Source organism: Salvelinus alpinus, chromosome 20 (genome assembly GCF_045679555.1).
Source record: "Salvelinus alpinus chromosome 20, SLU_Salpinus.1, whole genome shotgun sequence".
Classification (NCBI taxonomy): domain Eukaryota; kingdom Metazoa; phylum Chordata; class Actinopteri; order Salmoniformes; family Salmonidae; genus Salvelinus; species Salvelinus alpinus.
In genome coordinates, this window is record NC_092105.1 from 2580021 (window position 1) to 2607165 (window position 27145).

At 49.3% G+C, this 27145-nt stretch overlaps 1 protein-coding gene across 4 annotated transcripts in view; it reads left to right on the forward strand.

Moving 5' to 3' along the window:
* Nucleotides 1–27145, forward strand: part of igf2bp2a (insulin-like growth factor 2 mRNA binding protein 2a) — a 121601-nt gene that overhangs the window by 61750 nt on the left and 32706 nt on the right. For 3 of the 4 annotated variants that reach the window (XM_071354317.1, XM_071354315.1, XM_071354316.1), the window contains exons 6-7: nt 433–723; nt 2012–2146. In XM_071354317.1, coding sequence (XP_071210418.1) covers nt 433–723; nt 2012–2146 — 426 coding nt within the window. The remainder of the gene's footprint in view (nt 1–432; nt 724–2011; nt 2147–27145) is intronic. The other variant, XM_071354318.1, reaches the window with a different exon arrangement.

Consider the following 27145-nt stretch of genomic DNA (forward strand, 5'->3'; position numbering starts at 1 on the left):
GCTCTTCTGTTCTCTCACAGAGTCGTAGAGAAGATGGCTCTTCTGTTCTCTCACAGAGTCGTAGAGAAGATGGCTCTTCTGTTCTCTCACAGAGCCGTAGAGAAGATGACGGGTCAGCAGTTTGAGGGCTAACCCTAACCCTCTCCCCTCACAGAGCCGTAGAGAAGTTGGCTCATCTGTTCTCTCACAGAGCCGTAGAGAAGATGGCTCATCTGTTCTCTCAAAGAGCCGTAGAGAAGATGGTTAATCTGTTCTCTCAAAGAGTCGTAGAGAAGATGGCTCTTCTGTTCTCTCACAGAGTCGTAGAGAAGATGGCTCATCTGTTCTCTCACAGAGCCGTAGAGAAGATGGCTCATCTGTTCTCTCACAGAGCCGTAGAGAAGATGACGGGTCAGCAGTTTGAGGGCTAACCCTAACCCTCTCCCCTCACAGAGCCGTAGAGAAGTTGGCGGGTCAGCAGTTTGAGGGCTACTCCTTCAGGGTGTCGTACATCCTGGATATGGATGCAGCTCCGCCCCTACAGGCCCCACGGATGCGTCGGGGGTGTCGGTCGTCCAGGGACCAGGACGGGCCCCAGCCAGGGCCCTCGGGGGGCTTCGGAGGGCCCCGACACAAACAGCATGACTTCCCCCTCCGCATGCTGGTCCCCACACAGTTCGTAGGAGCCATCATCGGCAAGGAGGGCCTCACCATCAAGAACGTCACCAAACAGACGCAGTCCAAGTACGTTGGTGGATCAGAATGGTTCTATCTGCATTAGACACAATCCTTTGTTGGTCAAATATCCAATATGAAATATGGGGTTAATTACATTTCAGTTAAATCAGTCACTGAATTAACATGGCATTGACCCCAAACCTGAATATGATTATGTATGCAGTCTCAGCCTTTCAGTGACCTGTCTGTCTCTCTCCATCAGGGTGGACAGCCTTTCAATGACCTGTCTGTCTCTCTCCATCAGGGTGGACAGCCTTTCAGTGACCTGTCTGTCTCTCTCCATCAGGGTGGACAGCCTTTCAGTGACCTGTCTGTCTCTCTCCATCAGGGTGGACAGCCTTTCAGTGACCTGTCTGTCTCTCTCCATCAGGGTGGACAGCCTTTCAGTGACCTGTCTGTCTCTCTCCATCAGGGTGGACAGCCTTTCAGTGACCTGTCTGTCTCTCTCCATCAGGGTGGACAGCCTTTCAGTGACCTGTCTGTCTCTCTCCATCAGGGTGGACAGCCTTTCAGTGACCTGTCTGTCTCTCTCCATCAGGGTGGACAGCCTTTCAGTGACCTGTCTGTCTGTCTCCATCAGGGTGGACAGCCTTTCAGTGACCTGTCTGTCTCTCTCCATCAGGGTGGACAGCCTTTCAGTGACCTGTCTGTCTCTCTCCATCAGGGTGGACAGCCTTTCAGTGACCTGTCTGTCTCTCTCCATCAGGGTGGACAGCCTTTCAGTGACCTGTCTGTCTCTCTCCATCAGGGTGGACAGCCTTTCAGTGACCTGTCTGTCTCTCTCCATCAGGGTGGACAGCCTTTCAGTGACCTGTCTGTCTCTCTCCATCAGGGTGGACAGCCTTTCAGTGACCTGTCTGTCTCTCTCCATCAGGGTGGACAGCCTTTCAGTGACCTGTCTGTCTCTCTCCATCAGGGTGGACAGCCTTTCAGTGACCTGTCTGTCTGTCTCCATCAGGGTGGACAGCCTTTCAGTGACCTGTCTGTCTCTCTCCATCAGGGTGGACAGCCTTTCAGTGACCTGTCTGTCTCTCTCCATCAAGGTGGACAGCCTTTCAGTGACCTGTCTGTCTGTCTCCATCAGGGTGGACAGCCTTTCAGTGACCTGTCTGTCTCTCTCCATCAGGGTGGACAGCCTTTCAGTGACCTGTCTGTCTCTCTCCATCAGGGTGGACAGCCTTTCAGTGACCTGTCTGTCTCTCTCCATCAGGGTGGACAGCCTTTCAGTGACCTGTCTGTCTCTCTCCATCAGGGTGGACAGCCTTTCAGTGACCTGTCTGTCTCTCTCCATCAGGGTGGACATCCATCGGAAGGAGAATGTGGGAGCAGCAGAGAAGCCCATCACCATCCACTCCACCCCCGAGGGCTGCTCCTCTGCCTGCCGTATGATCCTGGATATCATGCAGAAAGAGGCCAGCGAGACCAAGGAGTGAGTCTACTACTACACCCCTACTATACCTTTACTACACCCCAACTACTACACCCCTACTATACCAGTACTACACCCTCACTACACCCCTACTACACCCTCACTACTACACCCCAACTACTACACCCCTACTATACCATTACTACACCCTCACTACTACACCCCAACACCCCAACTACTACACCCCTACTATACCAGTACTACACCCTCACTACACCCCTACTACACCCTCACTACTACACCCCAACTACTACACCCCAACTACTACACCCCTACTATACCATTACTACACCCCAACTACTACACCCCAACTACTACACCCCTACTATACCATTACTACACCCCACTATACCATTACTACACCCCAACTACTACACCCCACTATACCATTACTACACCCTCACTACTACACCCCACTATACCATTACTACACCCCCACTACTACACCCCAACTACTACACCCCCTACTACACCATTTGGTAGGCCTACATCAGATTACGTCATCAGAGCTCAACGTATGTTGAACGCTGAACGAGAGACCTCAGTTCGTTGTTTTTGTAAAGTTGTGACAGTGTTTCCTTGCAAAGTTTGATTTGATTTGTTTTGCTGTCTATATTCAGAACCACATTCCTGTAAAGATTAGAGAGGATCTCATGTTAAATACTGTTGAAGTAATATGGCTACAGGTTCTTCTGCCTCACCTAAAGCCCATTCTGGTGGGAAGCTGCTATAGACCACCAAGTGCTAACAGTCAGTATCTGGATAACGTGTGAAATGGTTGATAATGTATGTGATATAAACAGAGAGGTATATTTTCTGGGTGACTTAAATATTGACTGGCTTTCATCAAGCTGTCCACTAAAGAAAAAGCTTCAAACTGTAACCAGTGTCTGTAACCTGGTTCAGGTTATCAGTCAACCTACCAGGGTATTTACAAACAGTACAGGAATTAAATCATCAACATGTATTGATCACATCTTTACTAATACTGCAGAAAGTTGCTTTAAAGCAGTATCCAGATCCATAGGATGTAGTGATCACAATATAGTAGCCATATCTAGGGAAACCAAAGGTATTTATTTACATGTTATATTTTAGTCATTTAGCAGACGCTCTTATCCAGAGCGACTTACAGTAGTGAGTGCATACATTTCCATTCTGGTCCCCCTTTGGAATCGAACCCACAACCCTGGCGTTGCAAGTGCTAGCCACTTTAATAATAAAAAATTGGATGTAATAAATGTATCACTTAAACAATGCCACTTTATATAATGTTTACATACCCTACATTACTCATCTCATATGTATATGTATATACTGTACTCTATACCATCTACTGCATCTTGCCTATGCCGTTCTGTACCATCACTCATTCATATATTTATATGTACATATTCGTATTCATTCCTTTACACTTGTGTGTATTAGGTAGTTGTTAGATATTACTGTATGGTTGGAACTAGAAGCACAAGCATTTCGCTACACCCGCAATAACATCTGCTAACCATGTGTATGTGACCAATAACATTTGATTTGACTTCCTATGCTCTACCAACTGAGCCACGTGGGTTTGGTAAATGTACTGCAAATTGAGAAATCATGTGACTAAACTGAATAAAAAGAAGAAACTATATTATGAAACAAAGATAAATTATATAAAGAGTGACAGTAAAAAGCTTTGGAGCCTCTTAAATTATATTTTAGGCAAAAAGCCAATTCGGCTCCATCATTCATTGAATCAGATCATTCATCACAAACCCACTGATATTACCAACTTCTTCAATTATTTATTTCATTGGTAAGATTAGCAAACTTAGGCAATGACATGCCAGCAACAAACACGGACACTACACATCCAAGTATATCTAACCAAATTATGAAAGACAAGCATTGTAATTTTGAATTCTGTAAAATGAGTGTCGAAGAGGTGAAAAAATTATTGTTGTCTTTCAACAATGACAAGCCACCGGGGTCTGAAGACTTGGATGGAAAGTTACTGAGGATAATAGAGGACTATATTGCCACTCCTATTTGCCACATCTTCAATATGAGCCTACTAGAAAGTGTGTTCCCTCAGGCCTGGAGGGAAGCTAAAGTCATTCTGCTACCCAAGAATAGTAAAGCCCCCCTTTACTGGCTCAAATAGCCGACCAATCAGCCTGTTACCAACCCAAACTTCTGGAAAAATTGTGTTTGACCAGATACAATGCTATTTTACAGACTTTCAGCACGCTTGTAGGGAAGGACTTTCAACAAGCACAGCACTTACACAAATAACTGATGATTGGCTGAGAGAAATTGATTATAAAAAATGATTGTGGGGACTGTTTTGTTAGACTTCAGTGTAGCTTTTGACATTATCGATCATAGTCTGCTGCTGGAAAAACATGACATAATACAGAACATTAAATAGACCAGAACAGCTCAAGGACAGAACTACATCAATAACAAATAAATAAAAAAAGGCAGATGTAGTAATTGAGTCTCCTCAACTTGTTCAACAGCCACACCATTCATTACCAGATTCAGCTGAGGTCTAGAGCTTAGGGAAGGATTTTTACCAAATGCAATGCTCTTAGTTTAAGAGATGTTCAGGACCAATCTATTACTGACCACCCATTCCAAAACAGACTGCTACTCTTTGTTATTTCGCACATACTATTTAGATACTGACCGTTAGCACTTGGTGGCCTATTGCAACACCCCAAAAGAAAAGGCTTTAGATGAGGCAGGTGAACCTGCAACCACAACACTTCAATTTTTTTTTATTTTTTTTATTTCACCTTTATTTAACCAGGTAGGCTAGTTGAGAACAAGTTCTCATTTGCAACTGCGACCTGGCCAAGATAAAGCATAGCAGTGTGAACAGACAACACAGAGTTACACATGGAGTAAACAATAAACAAGTCAATAACATGGTAGAAAAAAAGAGAATCTATATACAATGTGTGCAAAAGGCATGAGGTAGGCAATAAATCGAATAATTACAATTTAGCAGATTAACACTGGAGTGATAAATCATCAGATGATCATGTGCAAGAAGAGATATTGGTACTGGTGTGCAAAAGAGCAGAAAAGTAAATAAATAAAAGCAGTATGGGGGGTGAGGTAGGTAAATTGGGTGGGTAGTTTACAGATGGACTATGTACAGCTGCAGCGATCGGTTAGCTGCTCGGATAGCAGATTTTTAAAGTTGTTGAGGGAGATAAAAGTCTCCAACTTCAGAGATTTTTGCAATTCGTTCCAGTCGCAGGCAGCAGAGAACTGGAAGGAAAGGCGTCCAAATGAGGTTTTAGCTTTAGGGATGATCAGTGAGATACACCTGCTGGAGCGCGTGCTGCGGGTGGGTGTAGCCATCGTGACCAGTGAACTGAGATAAGGCGGCACTTTACCTAGCATAGCCTTGTAGATGACCTGGAGCCAGTGGGTCTGACGACGAACATGTAGCGAGGGCCAGCCGACTAGGGCATACAGGTCGCAGTGGTGGGTCGTATAAGGTGCTTTAGTAACAAAACGAATGGCACTGTGATAAACTGCATCCAGTTTGCTGAGTAGAGTGTTGGAAGCTATTTTGTAGATGACATCGCCGAAGTCGAGGATCGGCAGGATAGTCAGTTTTACTAGGGTAAGTTTGGCGGCGTGAGTGAAGGAGGCTTTGTTGCGGAATAGAAAGCCGATTCTTGATTTGATTTTGGATTGGAGATGTTTGATATGAGTCTGGAAGGAGAGTTTGCAGTCTAGCCAGACACCTAGGTACTTATAGATGTCCACATATTCTAGGTCGGAACCGTCCAGGGTGGTGATGCTAGTCGGGCGTGCAGGTGCAGGCAGCGAACGGTTGAAAAGCATGCATTTGGTTTTACTAGCGTTTAAGAGCAGTTGGAGGCCACGGAAGGAGTGTTGTATGGCATTGAAGCTCGTTTGGAGGTTAGATAGCACAGTGTCCAAGGAAGGGCCGGAAGTATATAGAATGGTGTCGTCTGCGTAGAGGTGGATCAGGGAATCGCCCGCAGCAAGAGCAACATCATTGATGTATACAGAGAAAAGAGTCGGCCCGAGAATTGAACCCTGTGGTACCCCCATAGAGACTGCCAGAGGACCGGACAACATGCCCTCCGATTTGACACACTGAACTCTGTCTGCAAAGTAGTTGGTGAACCAGGCAAGGCAGTCATTAGAAAAACCGAGGCTACTGAGTCTGCCGATAAGAATATGGTGATTGACAGAGTCGAAAGCCTTGGCCAGGTCGATGAAGACGGCTGCACAGTAATGTCTTTTATCGATGGCGGTTATGATGTCGTTTAGTACCTTGAGCGTGGCTGAGGTGCATCCGTGACCGGCTCGGAAACCGGATTGCACAGCGGAGAAGGTACGGTGGGATTCGAGATGGTCAGTGATCTGTTTGTTGACTTGGCTTTCGAAGACCTTAGATAGGCAGGGCAGGATGGATATAGGTCTGTAACAGTTTGGGTCCAGGGTGTCTCCCCCTTTGAAGAGGGGGATGACCGCGGCAGCTTTCCAATCCTTGGGGATCTCAGATGATACGAAGGAGAGGTTGAACAGGCTGGTAATAGGGGGTGCGACAATGGCGGCGGACAGTTTCAGAAATAGGGGGTCCAGATTGTCAAGCCCAGCTGATTTGTATGGGTCCAGGTTTTCCAGCTCTTTCAGAACATCTGCTATCTGGATTTGGGTAAAGGAGAAGCTGGGGAGGCTTGGGCGAGTAGCAGCGGGGGGGGCGGGGCTGTTGGCCAAGGTTGGAGTCGCCAGGAAGAAGGCATGGCCAGCCATTGAGAAATGCTTGTTGAAGTCTTCGATTATCACAGATTTATCGGTGGTGACCGTGTTACCTAGCCTCAGTGCAGTGGGCAGCTGGGAGGAGGTGCTCTTGTTCTCCATGGACTTTACAGTATCCCAGAACTTTTTGGAGTTAGAGCTACAGGATGCGAATTTCTGCTTGAAAAAGCTGGCCTTTGCTTTCCTGACTGACTGCGTGTATTGGTTCCTGACTTCCCTGAACAGTTGCATATCGCGGGGGCTCTTCGATGCTATTGCAGTTCGTCACAGGATGTTTTTGTGCTGGTCGAGGGCAGTCAGGTCTGGAGTGAACCAAGGGCTATATCTGTTCTTGGTTCTGCATTTTTTGAACGGAGCATGCTTGTCTAATATGGTGAGGAAGTAACATTTAAAGAATGACCAGGCATCCTCAACTGACGGGATGAGGTCAATATCCTTCCAGGGTACCCGGGCCAGGTCGATTAGAAAGGCCTGCTCGCAGAAGTGTTTTAGGGAGCGTTTGACAGTGATGAGGGGTGGTCGTTTGACCGCAGACCCGTGGCGGATACAGGCAATGAGGCAGTGATCGCTGAGATCTTGATTGAAGACAGCAGAGGTGTATTTGGAGGGCAGGTTGGTCAGGATAATGTCTATTAGGGTGCCCATGTTTACGGATTTAGGGTTGTACCTGGTGGGTTCCTTGATGATTTGTGTGAGATTGAGGGCATCAAGCTTGGATTGTAGGACTGCCGGGGTGTTAAGCATATCCCAGTTTAGGTCACCTAACAGAACAAACTCTGAAGCTAGATGGGGAGCGATCAATTCACAGATGGTGTCCAGGGCACAGCTGGGAGCTGAGGGGGGTCGGTAGCAGGCGGCAACAGTGAGAGACTTATTTCTGGAGAGATTAATTTTTAAAATTAGAAGTTCGAACTGTTTGGGCATAGACCTGGAAAGTATGACAGAACTTTGCAGGCTATCTCTGCAGTAGATTGCAACTCCTCCCCCTTTGGCAGTTCTATCTTGACGGAAAGTGTTATAGTTGGGTATGGAAATCTCAGAATTTTTGGTGGCCTTCCTAAGCCAGGATTCGGACACGGCAAGGACATCAGGATTGGCAGAGTGTGCTAAAGCGGTGAGTAAGGCAAACTTAGGGAGGAGGCTTCTGATGTTGACATGCATGAGGCCAAGGCTTTTTCGATCGCAGAAGTCAACAAATGAGGGTGACTGGGGACATGCAGGGCCTGGGTTTACCTCCACATCACCCGAGGAACAGAGGAGTAGTAGGATGAGGGTGCGGCTAAAGGCTATCAAAACTGGTCGCCTAGAGCGTTGGGGACAAAGAATAAAAGGAGCAGATTTATGGGCGTGGTAGAATAGATTCTGGGCATAATGTGCAGACAGGGGTATGGAGGGGCGCGGGTACAGCGGAGGCAAGCCCAGGCACTGGGTGATGATAAGAGAGGTTGTATCTCTGGACATGCTGGTCTCAATGGGTGAGGTCACCGCATGTGTGGGGGGTGGGACAAAGGGGGTATCAGAGGTACGGAGAGTGGAACTACAGGGTCCATTGCAAACCAAAACAATGACAATGAAAACTAGCCTGAACAACAGTATGCAAGGCATATTGATATTTGAGAGAGACATACAATAAGGCATAAAGTGATTGCAGGTCTTGATTGGGAGAGCTAGCTAAAACAACAGGTAAGATAACAGCAGCAATAACAGGGTGCTAGTCTGACACAGCAACAACAGGTAAAAAATGGCGATGACTAGGCAGAGAGGGTCGGATTAACTACACACAGATCCTGAGTTAAAGCACAGAGCCGACAGATAAGACACAAATAAACAGAATGGAGTACCGTGAATTAATGGACAGTCAAGCATGCATCAGCTATGTAGCCAAGTGATCATAGTGTCCAGGGGGCAGCCGTAGATGGAGCAGAGGAGGCCTCCACTAAGCTAGCACGCGGCGTGTAAAGTTAGTAGCCCGGGGGGTGGTCTGCTCAGACGGAGGGGGTCTGCTCAGACGTGGTTGTGTCGACAGAGAATCCAAGCCAGATGGCGATGGCGAAAGAGAGGTTGTGAATTGTAGAATAGTGTTTGCTAACTGGTGCTAGCTTCGTGGCAGTGGCAGTGGCACTAGCTCTTCAGCTAGCCGGCAGATGGGCCTAGCTCGAGGCTAGCTCAAGGCTAACTGGTGCTTGCTTCGGGACAGAGGTGTTAGCCAGTAGTAGCCACTCGGTTGCAGCTAGCTAGCTGTGATGATACGGTGTAATTGTCCAGAGCTTGCGTCAGGAATCCGGTGATGTGGTAGAGAAAAAGCAGTCCTATATGCTCTGGGTTGATATCGCGCTTGCAGCTAGCCGGCAGATGGGCCTAGCTCGAGGCTAGCTCAAGGCTAACTGGTGCTTGCTTCGGGACAGAGGTGTTAGCCAGTAGTAGCCACTCGGTTGCAGCTAGCTAGCTGTGATGATACGGTGTAATTGTCCAGAGCTTGCGTCAGGAATCCGGTGATGTGGTAGAGAAAAAGCAGTCCTATATGCTCTGGGTTGATATCGCGCTGCAGCTAGCCGGCAGATGGGCCTAGCTCGAGGCTAGCTCAAGGCTAACTGGTGCTTGCTTCGGGACAGAGGTGTTAGCCAGTAGTAGCCACTCGGTTGCAGCTAGCTAGCTGTGATAATACGGTGTAATTGTCCAGAGCTTGCGTCAGGAATCCGGTGATGTGGTAGAGAGAAAGCAGTCCTATATGCTCTGGGTTGATATCGCGCTTGCAGACTGGCAGGTATCGGCCCGGTGTTGAAGCTGGCTGTGTCCGAGTTAAGGGCGAAGACCGCAGCAGTGGCTAACTGACTACTAGCTAGTAGCTAGTTATCTGGCTAGCTTCTGATTGGGGTTACGGTTCAAAAGTATATAAAAAATAGCAGGTCCGTACCACATTGGGTGAGGCGGAATGTAGGAATGTATATTCAGTTCCTAAATGGAAAGTGAAATTAAAATAAATACGAAATGTATACGAAAAATACGAATACTATTTACACGGGACAAGACAGGACAAAGACACATCCGACTGCTACGCCATTCTTGGATAATTCGCCACATTCGAATTCGCCATTCGCCACAATGACATAAGATCTTCTCTAAACATTACAGGGATGTGGCTCTGAATATATACAGCAACATCTTCCCCATAAGCATTACAGGGATATGGCTCTGAATATATACAGCAACACCTCCACCATAAGCATTACAGGGATATGACTCTGAATATATACAGCAACACCTCCCCCATAAGCATTACAGGGATATGGCTCTGAATATATACAGCACCACCTCCCTCATAAGCATTACAGGGATATGGCTCTGAATATATACAGCAACACCTCTCCCATAAGCATTACAGGGATATGGCTCTGAATATATACAGCAACACCTCCACCATAAGCATTACAGGGATATGGCTCTGAATATATACAGCACCACCTCCCTCATAAGCATTACAGGGATATGGCTCTGAATATATACAGCAACACCTCCCCCATAAGCATTACAGGGATATGGCTCTGAATATATACAGCAACACCTCCCCCATAAGCATTACAGGGATATGGCTCTGAATATATACAGTATCACCTCCCCCATAAGCATTACAGGGATATGGCTCTGAATATATACAGTAACACCTCCCCCATAAGCATTACAGGGATATGGCTCTGAATATATACAGCAACACCTCCCCCATAAGCATTACAGGGATATGGCTCTGAATATATACAGTAACACCTCCCCCATAAGCATTACAGGGATATGGCTCTGAATATATACAGTAACACCTCCCCCATAAGCATTACAGGGATATGGCTCTGAATATATACAGTATCACCTCCCCCATAAGCATTACAGGGATATGGCTCTGAATATATACAGCACCACCTCCCCCATAAGCATTACAGGGATATGGCTCTGAATATATACAGTATCACCTCCCCCATAAGCATTACAGGGATATGGCTCTGAATATATACAGTAACACCTCCCCCATAAGCATTACAGGGATATGGCTCTGAATATATACAGCAACACCTCCCCCATAAGCATTACAGGGATATGGCTCTGAATATATACAGTAACACCTCCCCCATAAGCATTACAGGGATATGGCTCTGAATATATACAGTAACACCTCCCCCATAAGCATTACAGGGATATGGCTCTGAATATATACAGTATCACCTCCCCCATAAGCATTACAGGGATATGGCTCTGAATATATACAGTAACACCTCCCCCATAAGCATTACAGGGATATGGCTCTGAATATATACAGTAACACCTCCCCCATAAACATTACAGGGATATGGCTCTGAATATATACAGTAACACCTCCCCCATAAGCATTACAGGGATATGGCTCTGAATATATACAGTAACACCTCCCCCATAAACATTACAGGGATATGGCTCTGAATATATACAGCACCACCTCCCTCATAAGCATTACAGGGATATGGCTCTGAATATATACAGTAACACCTCCCCCATAAGCATTACAGGGATATGGCTCTGAATATATACAGTAACACCTCCCCCATAAACATTACAGGGATATGGCTCTGAATATATACAGTAACACCGCCCCCATAAGCATTACAGGGATATGGCTCTGAATATATACAGTATCACCTCCCCCATAAGCATTACAGGGATATGGCTCTGAATATATACAGTAACACCTCCCCCATAAGCATTACAGGGATATGGCTCTGAATATATACAGTAACACCTCCCCCATAAGCATTACAGGGATATGGCTCTGAATATATACAGTAACACCTCCCCCATAAACATTACAGGGATATGGCTCTGAATATATACAGTAACACCGCCCCCATAAGCATTACAGGGATATGGCTCTGAATATATACAGTATCACCTCCCCCATAAGCATTACAGGGATATGGCTCTGAATATATACAGCAACACCTCCCCCATAAGCATTACAGGGATATGGCTCTGAATATATACAGTAACACCTCCCACATAAGCATTACAGGGATATGGCTCTGAATATATACAGCATCACCTCCCCCATAAGCATTACAGGGATATGGCTCTGAATATATACAGTAACACCTCCCCCATAAGCATTACAGGGATATGGCTCTGAATATATACAGTATCACCTCCCCCATAAGCATTACAGGGATATGGCTCTGAATATATACAGTATCACCTCCCCCATAAGCATTACAGGGATATGGCTCTGAATATATACAGCAACACCTCCCCCATAAGCATTACAGGGATATGGCTCTGAATATATACAGCACCACCTCCCCCATAAGCATTACAGGGATATGGCTCTGAATATATACAGTAACACCTCCCCCATAAGCATTACAGGGATATGGCTCTGAATATATACAGCAACACCTCCCCCATAAGCATTACAGGGATATGGCTCTGAATATATACAGCAACACCTCCCCCATAAGCATTACAGGGATATGGCTCTGAATATATACAGTAACACCTCCCCCATAAGCATTCCAGGGATATGGCTCTGAATATATACAGCAACACCTCCCCCATAAGCATTCCTGTCTCTTCTATAGATGTTATATCCTTGTATTGCTACTGCTGTATCATCAAATTAATTATCTAAGTGAGTCTCAGAAATGGCTAATATGAATGTTATCTGATGTGAGTTGGTTATTGATTTCAGTAACCTTATTTCTAAAGCTACATGTATGGCTTTACACCCCCTGCAATATTGTGGATAAAGAGTTACCTCTAACATAACATAGAGGCTGTTCTTCAATGGAAGACTCTCCAAAATTATCCAGGCAGAATCAGGAAATCCCCAGGCCCCTTGCTTTTTTCAGTCTTTACTTACTTCCAACATGCCAAAGCCATTGTGTCTATGTATGCGGATGACTCAACACTATACACGTCAGCTACTACAGGGACTGAAATGACTGCAACACTCAACAAAGAGCTGCAGTTAGTTTCAGAGTGGGTGGCAAGGAATAAGTTAGCCCTAAATATTTCTAAAACTCAAAGCATTGTATTTGGGACAAATCATTCACTAAACCCTGAACCTCAACTAAATATTGTAATGAATAATGTGTAAATTGAGCAAGTTGAGGTGACTAAACTGCTTGGAGTAACTCTGGATCTTAAACTGTCATGGTCAAAACATATTGATACAACAGTAGCTAAGATGGGGAGAAGTCTAACACCCTCACTACTACACCTAGACTACACCCCAACTACACACTACACCATTACTACACCCCTACTACACCCTCACTACTACACCTACACCCATTACTACACCCTCACTAGTACACCTACACCCATACTACACCCTCACTACTACACCCCTACTACACCCCTACAACACCCTCACTACTACATCTACACCCATACTACCCTCACTACTACACCTACACCCCTACTAAACCATTACTACACCCCTACTACACCCTCACTACTACATCTACACCCATACTACACCCTCACTACTACACCTACACCCCTACTACACCATTACTACACCCCTACAACACCCTCACTACTACACCTACACTACACCCCAACTACACACTACACCATTACTACACCCCTACTACACCCTCACTACTACACCTACACCCATTACTACACCCTCACTAGTACACCTACACCCATACTACACCCTCACTACTACACCCCTACTACACCCCTACAACACCCTCACTACTACATCTACACCCATACTACCCTCACTACTACACCTACACCCCTACTAAACCATTACTACACCCCTACTACACCCTCACTACTACATCTACACCCATACTACACCCTCACTACTACACCTACACCCCTACTACACCATTACTACACCCCTACAACACCCTCACTACTACACCTACACTACACCCCAACTACACACTACACCATTACTACACCCCTACTACACCCTCACTACTACACCTACACCCATTACTACACCCTCACTAGTACACCTACACCCATACTACACCCTCACTACTACACCCCTACTACACCCCTACAACACCCTCACTACTACATCTACACCCATACTACCCTCACTACTACACCTACACCCCTACTAAACCATTACTACACCCCTACTACACCCTCACTACTACATCTACACCCATACTACACCCTCACTACTACACCTACACCCCTACTACACCATTACTACACCCCTACAACACCCTCACTACTACACCTACACTACACCCCAACTACACACTACACCATTACTACACCCCTACTACACCCTCACTACTACACCTACACCCATTACTACACCCTCACTAGTACACCTACACCCATACTACACCCTCACTACTACACCCCTACTACACCCCTACAACACCCTCACTACTACATCTACACCCATACTACCCTCACTACTACACCTACACCCCTACTAAACCATTACTACACCCCTACTACACCCTCACTACTACATCTACACCCATACTACACCCTCACTACTACACCTACACCCCTACTACACCATTACTACACCCCTACAACACCCTCACTACTACACCTACACTACACCCCAACTACACACTACACCATTACTACACCCTCACTACTACACCTACACCCCTACTACACCATTACTACCCCCCAACACCCTCACTACTACACCATTACTACCCCCAACACCCTCACTACTACACCATTACTACCCCCCAACACCCTCACTACTACAAACCTACTACACCATTACTACCCCCCAACACCATCACTACTACACCATTACTACCCCCAACACCCTCACTACTACAAACCTACTACACCATTACTACCCCAACACCCGCACTACTACAAACCTACTACACCATTACTACCACAACACCCTCACTACTACAAACCTACTACACCATTACTACCCCCCAACACCCTCACTACTACACCATTACTACCCCAACACCCTCACTACTACAAACCTACTACACCATTACTACCTCCCAACACCCTCACTACTACACCATTACTACCCCCCAACACCCTCACTACTACAAACCTACTACACCATTACTACCCCCCAACACCATCACAGTACACCATTACTACACCCCAACACCCTCACTACTACACCATTACTACCCCCCCAACACCCTCACTACTACACCATTACTACCCCCCAACACCATCACTACTACAAACCTACTACACCAACACCCTCACTACTACAAACATACTACACCATTACTACCCCCCAACACCATCACTACTACAAACCTACTACACCATTACTACCCCAACACCCTCACTACTACAAACCTACTACACCATTACTACCCCCCAACACCCTCACTACTACAAACCTACTACACCATTACTACCCCCAACACCCTCACTACTACAAACCTACTACACCATTACTACCCCCCAACACCCTCACTACTACAAACCTACTACACCATTACTACCCCCCAACACCATCACTACTACACCATTACTACCCCCCCAACACCCTCACTACTACACCATTACTACCCCCCAACACCCTCACTACTACACCATTACTACCCCCCAACACCCTCACTACTACACCATTACTACCCCCCAACACCATCACTACTACACCATCACTACTACAAACCTACTACACCAACACCCTCACTACTACAAACCTACTACACCATTACTACCCCCCAACACCCTCACTACTACAAACCTACTACACCATTACTACCCCCCAACACCATCACTACTACACCATTACTACCCCCCCAACACCCTCACTACTACACCATTACTACCCCCCAACACCTTCACTACTACACCATTACTACCCCCCAACACCATCACTACTACACCATTACTACCCCCCAACACCCTCACTACTACACCATTACTACCCCCCAACACCCTCACTACTACACCATTACTACCCCCCAACACCATCACTACTACACCATTACTACCCCCCAACACCCTCACTACTACACCATTACTAACCCCCAACACCCTCACTACTACACCATTACTACCCCCCAACACCCTCACTACTACACCTACACTACACCCCAACTACACACTACACCATTATTACACCCTCACTACTACACCTACACCCCTACTACACCATTACTACCCCCCAACACCCTCACTACTACACCATTACTATCCCCAACACCCTCACTACTACACCATTACTACCCCCCAACACCCTCACTACTACAAACCTACTACACCATTACTACCCCCCAACACCATCACTACTACACCATTACTACCCCCAACACCCTCACTACTACAAACCTACTACACCATTACTACCCCAACACCCGCACTACTACAAACCTACTACACCATTACTACCCCCCAACACCCTCACTACTACACCATTACTACCCCAACACCCTCACTACTACAAACCTACTACACCATTACTACCTCCCAACACCCTCACTACTACACCATTACTACCCCCCAACACCCTCACTACTACAAACCTACTACACCATTACTACCCCCCAACACCATCACAGTACACCATTACTACACCCCAACACCCTCACTACTACACCATTACTACCCCCCCAACACCCTCATTACTACACCATTACTACCCCCCAACACCATCACTACTACAAACCTACTACACCAACACCCTCACTACTACAAACATACTACACCATTACTACCCCCCAACACCATCACTACTACAAACCTACTACACCATTACTACCCCAATACCCTCACTACTACAAACCTACTACACCATTACTACCCCCCAACACCCTCACTACTACAAACCTACTACACCATTACTACCCCCAACACCCTCACTACTACAAACCTACTACACCATTACTACCCCCCAACACCCTCACTACTACAAACCTACTACACCATTACTACCCCCCAACACCATCACTACTACACCATTACTACCCCCCCAACACCCTCACTACTACACCATTACTACCCCCCCAACACCCTCACTACTACACCATTACTACCCCCCAACACCCTCACTACTACACCATTACTACCCCCCAACACCATCACTACTACACCATTACTACCCCCCAACACCATCACTACTACAAACCTACTACACCAACACCCTCACTACTACAAACCTACTACACCATTACTACCCCCCAACACCCTCACTACTACAAACCTACTACACCATTACTACCCCCCAACACCATCACTACTACACCATTACTACCCCCCCAACACCCTCACTACTACACCATTACTACCCCCCAACACCTTCACTACTACACCATTACTACCCCCCAACACCATCACTACTACACCATTACTACCCCCCAACACCCTCACTACTACACCATTACTACCCCCCAACACCCTCACTACTACACCATTACTACCCCCCAACACCATCACTACTACACCATTACTACCCCCCAACACCCTCACTACTACACCATTACTACCCCCCAACACCCTCACTACTACACCATTACTACCCCCCAACACCCTCACTACTACACCATTACTACCCCCCAACACCCTCACTACTACACCATTACTACCCCCCAACACCCTCACTACTACAAACCTACTACACCATTACTACCCCCCAACACCCTCACTACTACACCATTACTACCCCCCAACACCATCACTACTACAAACCTACTACACCATTACTACCCCCCCAACACCATCACTACTACACCATTACTACCCCCCAACACCCTCACTACTACAAACCTACTACACCATTACTACCTCCCAACACCCTCACTACTACACCATTACTACCCCCCAACACCCTCACTACTACACCATTACTACCCCCCAACACCCTCACTACTACAAACCTACTACACCATTACTACCTCCCAACACCCTCACTACTACACCATTACTACCCCCCAACACCATCACTACTACACCATTACTACCCCCCAACACCCTCACTACTACACCATTACTACCCCCAACACCCTCGCTACTACAAACCTACTACACCATTACTACCCCCCAACACCCTCACTACTACACCATTACTACCCCCCAACACCATCACTACTACACCATTACTACCCCCCAACACCCTCACTACTACAAACCTACTACACCATTACTACCCCCCAACACCCTCACTACTACACCATTACTACCCCCCAACACCCTCACTACTACAAACCTACTACACCATTACTACCCCCCAACACCCTCACTACTACACCATTACTACCCCCCCAACACCCTCACTACTACAAACCTACTACACCATTACTACCCCCCAACACCATCACTACTACACCATTACTACCCCCCAACACCATCACTACTACAAACCTACTACACCATTACTACCCCCCCAACACCATCACTACTACACCATTACTACCCCCCCAACACCCTCACTACTACAAACCTACTACACCATTACTACCCCCCCAACACCATCACTACTACACCATTACTACCCCCCAACACCCTCACTACTACAAACCTACTACACCATTACTACCTCCCAACACCCTCACTACTACACCATTACTACCCCCCAACACCCTCACTACTACACCATTACTACCCCCAACACCCTCACTACTACACCATTACTACCCCCAACACCATCACTACTACACCATTACTACCCCCCAACACCCTCACTACTACACCATTACTACCCCCCAACACCCTCACTACTACACCATTACTACCCCCCAACACCCTCACTACTACACCATTACTACCCCCCAACACCCTCACTACTACACCATTACTATCCCCAACACCATCACTACTACACCATTACTACCCCCCAACACCCTCACTACTACACCATTACTACCCCCAACACCCTCACTACTACACCATTACTACCCCCCAACACTCTCACTACTACACCATTACTACCCCCCAACACCCTCACTACTACACCATTACTACCCCCCAACACCCTCACTACTACACCATTACTACCCCCTAACACCATCACTACTACACCATTACTACCCCCCAACACCCTCACTACTACACCATTACTACCCCCCAACACCCTCACTACTACACCATTACTACCCCCCAACACCATCACTACTACACCATTACTACCCCCCAACACCCTCACTACTACACCATTACTACCCCCCAACACCCTCACTACTACACCATTACTACCCCCAACACCCTCACTACTACAAACCTACTACACCATTACTACCCCCCAACACCATCACTACTACACCATTACTACCCCCCAACACCCTCACTACTACACCATTACTACCCCCCAACACCCTCACTACTACACCATTACTACCCCCCAACACCTTCACTACTACACCATTACTACCCCCCAACACCATCACTACTACACCATTACTACCCCCCCCAACACCATCACTACTACAAACCTACTACACCATTACTACCCCCCCCCCAACACCATCACTACTACACCATTACTACCCCCCAACACCCTCACTACTACAAACCTACTACACCATTACTACCCCCCAACACCATCACTACTACAAACCTACTACACCATTACTACCCTCCAACACCCTCACTACTACAAACCTACTACACCATTACTACCCCCCAACACCATCACTACTACCCCCCAACACCCTCACTACTACACCATTACTACCCCCCAACACCATCACTACTACACCATTACTACCCCCCAACACCCTCACTATTACACCATTACTACCCCCCAACACCCTCACTACTACACCATTACTACCCCCCAACACCATCACTACTACACCATTACTACCCCCCAACACCCTCACGATTACACCATTACTACCCTCCAACACCATCACTACTACACCATTACTACCCCCCAACACCCTCACTACTACACCATTACTACCCCCCAACACCCTCACTACTACAAACCTACTACACCATTACTACCCCCCAACACCATCACGACTACACCATTACTACCCCCCAACACCATCACTACTAAACCATTACTACCCCCCAACACCATCACTACTACACCATTACTACCCCCCAACACCATCACTACTACACCCCCAACACCCTCACTACTACACCATTACTACCCCCCAACACCCTCACTACTACACCATTACTACCCCCCAACACCATCACTACTACACCATTATGACACCCCCCTCTCCTCTCTTCTACCCCCTCCCCTCCCTCCTCTACCCCCCCTCCTCTCCTCTACCCCCGCCTCCTCTTCTTTCACCTCTATCCTCTCCTCTACCCCCTCCTCCTCTTCTTTCACCTCTATCCTCTCCTCTACCCCCTCCTCCTCTTCCACCTCTATCCTCTCCTCTACCCCCTCCTCCTCTTCTTTCACCTCTATCCTCTCCTCTACCCCCTCCTCCTCTTCTTTCACCTCTATCCTCTCCTCTACCCCCTCCTCCTCTTCTTTCACCTCTATCCTCTCCTCTACCCCCTCCTCCTCTTCTTTCACCTCTATCCTCTCCTCTACCCCCCCTCCTCCTCTTCTTTCACCTCTATCCTCTCCTCTACCCCCTCCTCCTCTTCTTTCACCTCTATCCTCTCCTCTACCCCCCCTCCTCCTCTTCTTTCACCTCTATCCTCTCCTCTACCCCCACCTCCTCTTCTTTCACCTCTATCCTCTCCTCCACCCCCTCCTCCTCTTCTTTCACCTCTATCCTCTCCTCTACCCCTCCTCCTCTTCTTTCAACTCTATCCTCTCCTCCACCCCCCCTCCTCTCCTCCACCCCCCCTCCTCTTCTTTCACCTCTATCCTCTCCTCTACCCCCCCTCCTCTCCTCTACCCCCTCCTCCTCTTCTTTCACCTCTATCCTCTCCTCCACCCCCTCCTCCTCTATTTTCATCTCTATCCTCTCCTCCACCCCCCTCCTCTCCTCCACCCCTCTTCTTTCACCTCTATCCTCTCCTCCACCCCCCTCCTCTCCTCCACCCCCCCCTCCTCTTCTTTCACCTCTATCCTCTCCTCTACCCCCCCACCTCCTCTTCTTTCACCTCTATCCTCTCCTCCACCCCCACCTCCTGTTCTTTCACCTCTATCCTCTCCTCCACCCCCCCTCCTCTTCTTTCACCTCTATCCTCTCCTCTACCCCCTCCTCCTCTTCTTTCACCTCTATCCTCTCCTCTACCCCCTCCTCCTCTTCTTTCAACTCTATCCTCTCCTCTACCTCCCCTCCTCTTCTTTCACCTCTATCCTCTCCTCCACCCCCTCCTCTTCTTTCACCTCTATCCTCTCCTCTACCCCCCCACCTCCTCTTCTTTCACCTCTATCCTCTCCTCCACCCCCACCTCCTGTTCTTTCACCTCTATCCTCTCCTCTACCCCTCCCTCCCTCCTCTACCCCCCCTCCTCTCCTCTACCCCCTCCTCCTCTTCTTTCACCTCTATCCTCTCCTCTACCCCCTCCTCCTCTTCTTTCACCTCTATCCTCTCCTCTACCCCCTCCTCCTCTTCTTTCACCTCTATCCTCTCCTCTACCCCCTCCTCTTCTTTCACCTCTATCCTCTCCTCTACCCCCCCTCCTCCTCTTCTTTCACCTCTATCCTCTCCTCTACCCCCTCCTCCTCTTCTTTCACCTCTATCCTCTCCTCTACCCCCCCTCCTCCTCTTCTTTCACCTCTATCCTCTCCTCTACCCCCACCTCCTCTTCTTTCACCTCTATCCTCTCCTCCACCCCCTCCTCCTCTTCTTTCACCTCTATCCTCTCCTCTACCCCTCCTCCTCTTCTTTCAACTCTATCCTCTCCTCCACCCCCCCTCCTCTCCTCCACCCCCCCTCCTCTTCTTTCACCTCTATCCTCTCCTCTACCCCCCCTCCTCTCCTCTACCCCCTCCTCCTCTTCTTTCACCTCTATCCTCTCCTCCACCCCCTCCTCCTCTATTTTCATCTCTATCCTCTCCTCCACCCCCCTCCTCTCCTCCACCCCTCTTCTTTCACCTCTATCCTCTCCTCCACCCCCCTCCTCTCCTCCACCCCCCCTCCTCTTCTTTCACCTCTATCCTCTCCTCTACCCCCCCACCTCCTCTTCTTTCACCTCTATCCTCTCCTCCACCCCCACCTCCTGTTCTTTCACCTCTATCCTCTCCTCCACCCCCCCTCCTCTTCTTTCACCTCTATCCTCTCCTCTACCCCCTCCTCCTCTTCTTTCACCTCTATCCTCTCCTCTACCCCCTCCTCCTCTTTTTTCACCTCTATCCTCTCCTCTACCTCCCCTCTTCTTTCACCTCTATCCTCTCCTCCACCCCCTCCTCTTCTTTCACCTCTATCCTCTCCTCTACCCCCCCACCTCCTCTTCTTTCACCTCTATCCTCTCCTCCACCCCCTCCTCTTCTTTCACCTCTATCCTCTCCTCTACCCCCTCCTCCTGTTCTTTCACCTCTATCCTCTCCTCTACCCCCTCCCCTCCCTCCTCTACCCCCCCTCCTCTCCTCTACCCCCTCCTCCTCTTCTTTCACCTCTATCCTCTCCTCTACCCCCTCCTCCTCTTCTTTCACCTCTATCCTCTCCTCTACCCCCTCCTCCTCTTCTTTCACCTCTATCTTCTCCTCTACCCCCTCCTCCTCTTCTTTCACCTCTATCCTCTCCTCCACCCCCTCCTCCTCTTCTTTCACCTCTATCCTCTCCTCTACCCTTCCTCCTCTTCTTTCACCTCTATCTTCTCCTCTACCCCCTCCTCCTCTTCTTTCACCTCTATCCTCTCCTCCACCCCACCTCCTCTTCTTTCACCTCTATCTTCTCCTCTACCCCCTCCCCCTCCTCTTCTTTCACCTCTATCCTCTCCTCCACCACCCCCCTCCTCTACCCCCTCCCCCTCCTCTTCTTTCACCTCTATCCTCTCCTCCACCCCACCTCCTCTTCTTTCACCTCTATCTTCTCCTCTACCCCCCCTCCTCCTCTTCTTTCACCTCTATCCTCTCCTCTACCCCCACCTCCTCTTCTTTCACCTCTATCTTCTCCTCTACCCCCTCCCCCTCCTCTTCTTTCATCTCTATCCTCTCCTCCACCCCCTCGTCCTGTTCTTTCACCTCTATCCTCTCCTCTACCCCCCCTCCTCCTCTTCTTTCACCTCTATCCTCTCCTCTACCCCCACCTCCTCTTCTTTCACCTCTATCTTCTCCTCTACCCCCTCCTCCTCTTCTTTCACCTCTATCCTCTCCTCTACCTCCCCTCCTCTTCTTTCACCTCTATCCTCTCCTCCACCCCCTCCTCTTCTTTCACCTCTATCCTCTCCTCTACCCCCTCCTCCTCTTCTTTCACCTCTATCCTCTCCTCTACCCCCTCCTCCTCTTCTTTCACCTCTATCCTCTCCTCTACCCCCTCCTCCTCTTCTTTCACCTCTATCCTCTCCTCCACCCCCCCCTCCTCTCCTCTACCCCCTCCTCCTCTTCTTTCACCTCTATCCTCTCCTCTACCCCCTCCTCCTCTTCTTTCACCTCTATCCTCTCCTCTACCCCCCCTCCTCCTCTTCTTTCACCTCTATCATCTCCTCTACCCCCTCCTCCTCTTCTTTCACCTCTATCCTCTCCTCTACCCCCCCTCCTTCTCTTCTATCACCCCCCTCCTCTCCTCCACCCCCCCCCCTCCTCCTCTTCTTTCACCTCTATCCTCTCCTCCACCCCCCCCCTCCTCCTCTTCTTTCACCTCTATCCTCTCCTCTACCCCCTCCTCCTCTTCTTTCACCTCTATCCTCTCCTCTACCCCCCTCCTCCTCTTCTTTCACCTCTATCCTCTCCTCCACCCCCCCTCCTCCTCTTCTTTCACCTCTATCCTCTCCTCCACCCCCCCTCCTCTCCTCTAACCCCTCCTCCTCTTCTTTCACCTCTATCCTCTCCTCTACCCCCTCCTCCTCTTCTTTCACCTCTATCCTCTCCTCTACCCCCTCCTCCTCTTCTTTCACCTCTATCCTCTCCTCTACCCCCTCCTCCTCTTCTTTCACCTCTATCCTCTCCTCTACCCCCCCTCCTCCTCTTCTTTCACCTCTATCCTCTCCTCTACCCCCTCCTCTACCCCCTCCCCCTCTTCTTTCACCTCTATCCTCTCCTCTACCCCCCTCCTCCTCTTCTTTCACCTCTATCCTCTCCTCTACCCCCTCCTCCTCTTCTTTCACCTCTATCCTCTCCTCTACCCCCTCCTCCTCTTCTTTCACCTCTATCCTCTCCTCTACCCCCTCCCCTCCTCTTCTTTCACCTCTATCCTCTCCTCTACCCCCTCCTCCTCTTCTTTCACCTCTATCCTCTCCTCTACCCCCTCCTCCTCTTCTTTCACCTCTATCCTCTCCTCCACCCCCCCCCTCCTCCTCTTCTTTCACCTCTATCCTCTCCTCCACCCCCCCCCCTCCTCCTCTTCTTTCACCTCTATCCTCTCCTCCACCCCCCCCTCCTCCTCTTCTTTCACCTCTATCCTCTCCTCTACCCCCCCTCCTCTCCTCTACCCCCCCACCTCCTCTTCTTTCACCTCTATCCTCTCCTCTACCCCCTCCTCCTCTTCTTTCACCTCTATCCTCTCCTCTACCCCCTCCTCCTCTTCTTTCACCTCTATCCTCTCCTCTACCCCCTCCTCCTCTTCTTTCACCTCTATCCTCTCCTCTACCCCCCCTCCTCCTCTTCTTTCACCTCTATCCTCTCCTCTACCCCCTCCTCCTCTTCTTTCACCTCTATCCTCTCCTCTACCCCCCCTCCTCCTCTTCTTTCACCTCTATCCTCTCCTCTACCCCCACCTCCTCTTCTTTCACCTCTATCCTCTCCTCCACCCCCTCCTCCTCTTCTTTCACCTCTATCCTCTCCTCTACCCCTCCTCCTCTTCTTTCAACTCTATCCTCTCCTCCACCCCCTCCTCTCCTCCACCCCCCCTCCTCTTCTTTCACCTCTATCCTCTCCTCTACCCCCCCTCCTCTCCTCTACCCCCTCCTCCTCTTCTTTCACCTCTATCCTCTCCTCTACCCCCTCCTCCTCTTCTTTCACCTCTATCCTCTCCTCTACCCCCTCCTCCTCTTCTTTCACCTCTATCCTCTCCTCTACCCCCCCTCCTCCTCTTCTTTCACCTCTATCCTCTCCTCTACCCCCTCCTCCTCTTCTTTCACCTCTATCCTCTCCTCTACCCCCCCTCCTCCTCTTCTTTCACCTCTATCCTCTCCTCTACCCCCACCTCCTCTTCTTTCACCTCTATCCTCTCCTCCACCCCCTCCTCCTCTTCTTTCACCTCTATCCTCTCCTCTACCCCTCCTCCTCTTCTTTCAACTCTATCCTCTCCTCCACCCCCCCTCCTCTCCTCCACCCCCCCTCCTCTTCTTTCACCTCTATCCTCTCCTCTACCCCCCCTCCTCTCCTCTACCCCCTCCTCCTCTTCTTTCACCTCTATCCTCTCCTCCACCCCCTCCTCCTCTATTTTCATCTCTATCCTCTCCTCCACCCCCCTCCTCTCCTCCACCCCTCTTCTTTCACCTCTATCCTCTCCTCCACCCCCCTCCTCTCCTCCACCCCCCCCTCCTCTTCTTTCACCTCTATCCTCTCCTCTACCCCCCCACCTCCTCTTCTTTCACCTCTATCCTCTCCTCCACCCCCACCTCCTGTTCTTTCACCTCTATCCTCTCCTCCACCCCCCCTCCTCTTCTTTCACCTCTATCCTCTCCTCTACCCCCTCCTCCTCTTCTTTCACCTCTATCCTCTCCTCTACCCCCTCCTCCTCTTCTTTCAACTCTATCCTCTCCTCTACCTCCCCTCCTCTTCTTTCACCTCTATCCTCTCCTCCACCCCCTCCTCTTCTTTCACCTCTATCCTCTCCTCTACCCCCCCACCTCCTCTTCTTTCACCTCTATCCTCTCCTCCACCCCCACCTCCTGTTCTTTCACCTCTATCCTCTCCTCTACCCCCCCCTCCCTCCTCTACCCCCCCTCCTCTCCTCTACCCCCTCCTCTTCTTTCACCTCTATCCTCTCCTCTACCCCCTCCTCCTCTTCTTTCACCTCTATCCTCTCCTCTACCCCCTCCTCCTCTTCTTTCACCTCTATCCTCTCCTCTACCCCCTCCTCTTCTTTCACCTCTATCCTCTCCTCTACCCCCCCTCCTCCTCTTCTTTCACCTCTATCCTCTCCTCTACCCCCTCCTCCTCTTCTTTCACCTCTATCCTCTCCTCTACCCCCCCTCCTCCTCTTCTTTCACCTCTATCCTCTCCTCTACCCCCACCTCCTCTTCTTTCACCTCTATCCTCTCCTCCACCCCCTCCTCCTCTTCTTTCACCTCTATCCTCTCCTCTACCCCTCCTCCTCTTCTTTCAACTCTATCCTCTCCTCCACCCCCCCTCCTCTCCTCCACCCCCCCTCCTCTTCTTTCACCTCTATCCTCTCCTCTACCCCCCCTCCTCTCCTCTACCCCCTCCTCCTCTTCTTTCACCTCTATCCTCTCCTCCACCCCCTCCTCCTCTATTTTCATCTCTATCCTCTCCTCCACCCCCCTCCTCTCCTCCACCCCTCTTCTTTCACCTCTATCCTCTCCTCCACCCCCCTCCTCTCCTCCACCCCCCCTCCTCTTCTTTCACCTCTATCCTCTCCTCTACCCCCCCACCTCCTCTTCTTTCACCTCTATCCTCTCCTCCACCCCCACCTCCTGTTCTTTCACCTCTATCCTCTCCTCCACCCCCCCTCCTCTTCTTTCACCTCTATCCTCTCCTCTACCCCCTCCTCCTCTTCTTTCACCTCTATCCTCTCCTCTACCCCCTCCTCCTCTTTTTTCACCTCTATCCTCTCCTCTACCTCCCCTCTTCTTTCACCTCTATCCTCTCCTCCACCCCCTCCTCTTCTTTCACCTCTATCCTCTCCTCTACCCCCCCACCTCCTCTTCTTTCACCTCTATCCTCTCCTCCACCCCCTCCTCTTCTTTCACCTCTATCCTCTCCTCTACCCCCTCCTCCTGTTCTTTCACCTCTATCCTCTCCTCTACCCCCTCCCCTCCCTCCTCTACCCCCCCTCCTCTCCTCTACCCCCTCCTCCTCTTCTTTCACCTCTATCCTCTCCTCTACCCCCTCCTCCTCTTCTTTCACCTCTATCCTCTCCTCTACCCCCTCCTCCTCTTCTTTCACCTCTATCTTCTCCTCTACCCCCTCCTCCTCTTCTTTCACCTCTATCCTCTCCTCCACCCCCTCCTCCTCTTCTTTCACCTCTATCCTCTCCTCTACCCTTCCTCCTCTTCTTTCACCTCTATCTTCTCCTCTACCCCCTCCTCCTCTTCTTTCACCTC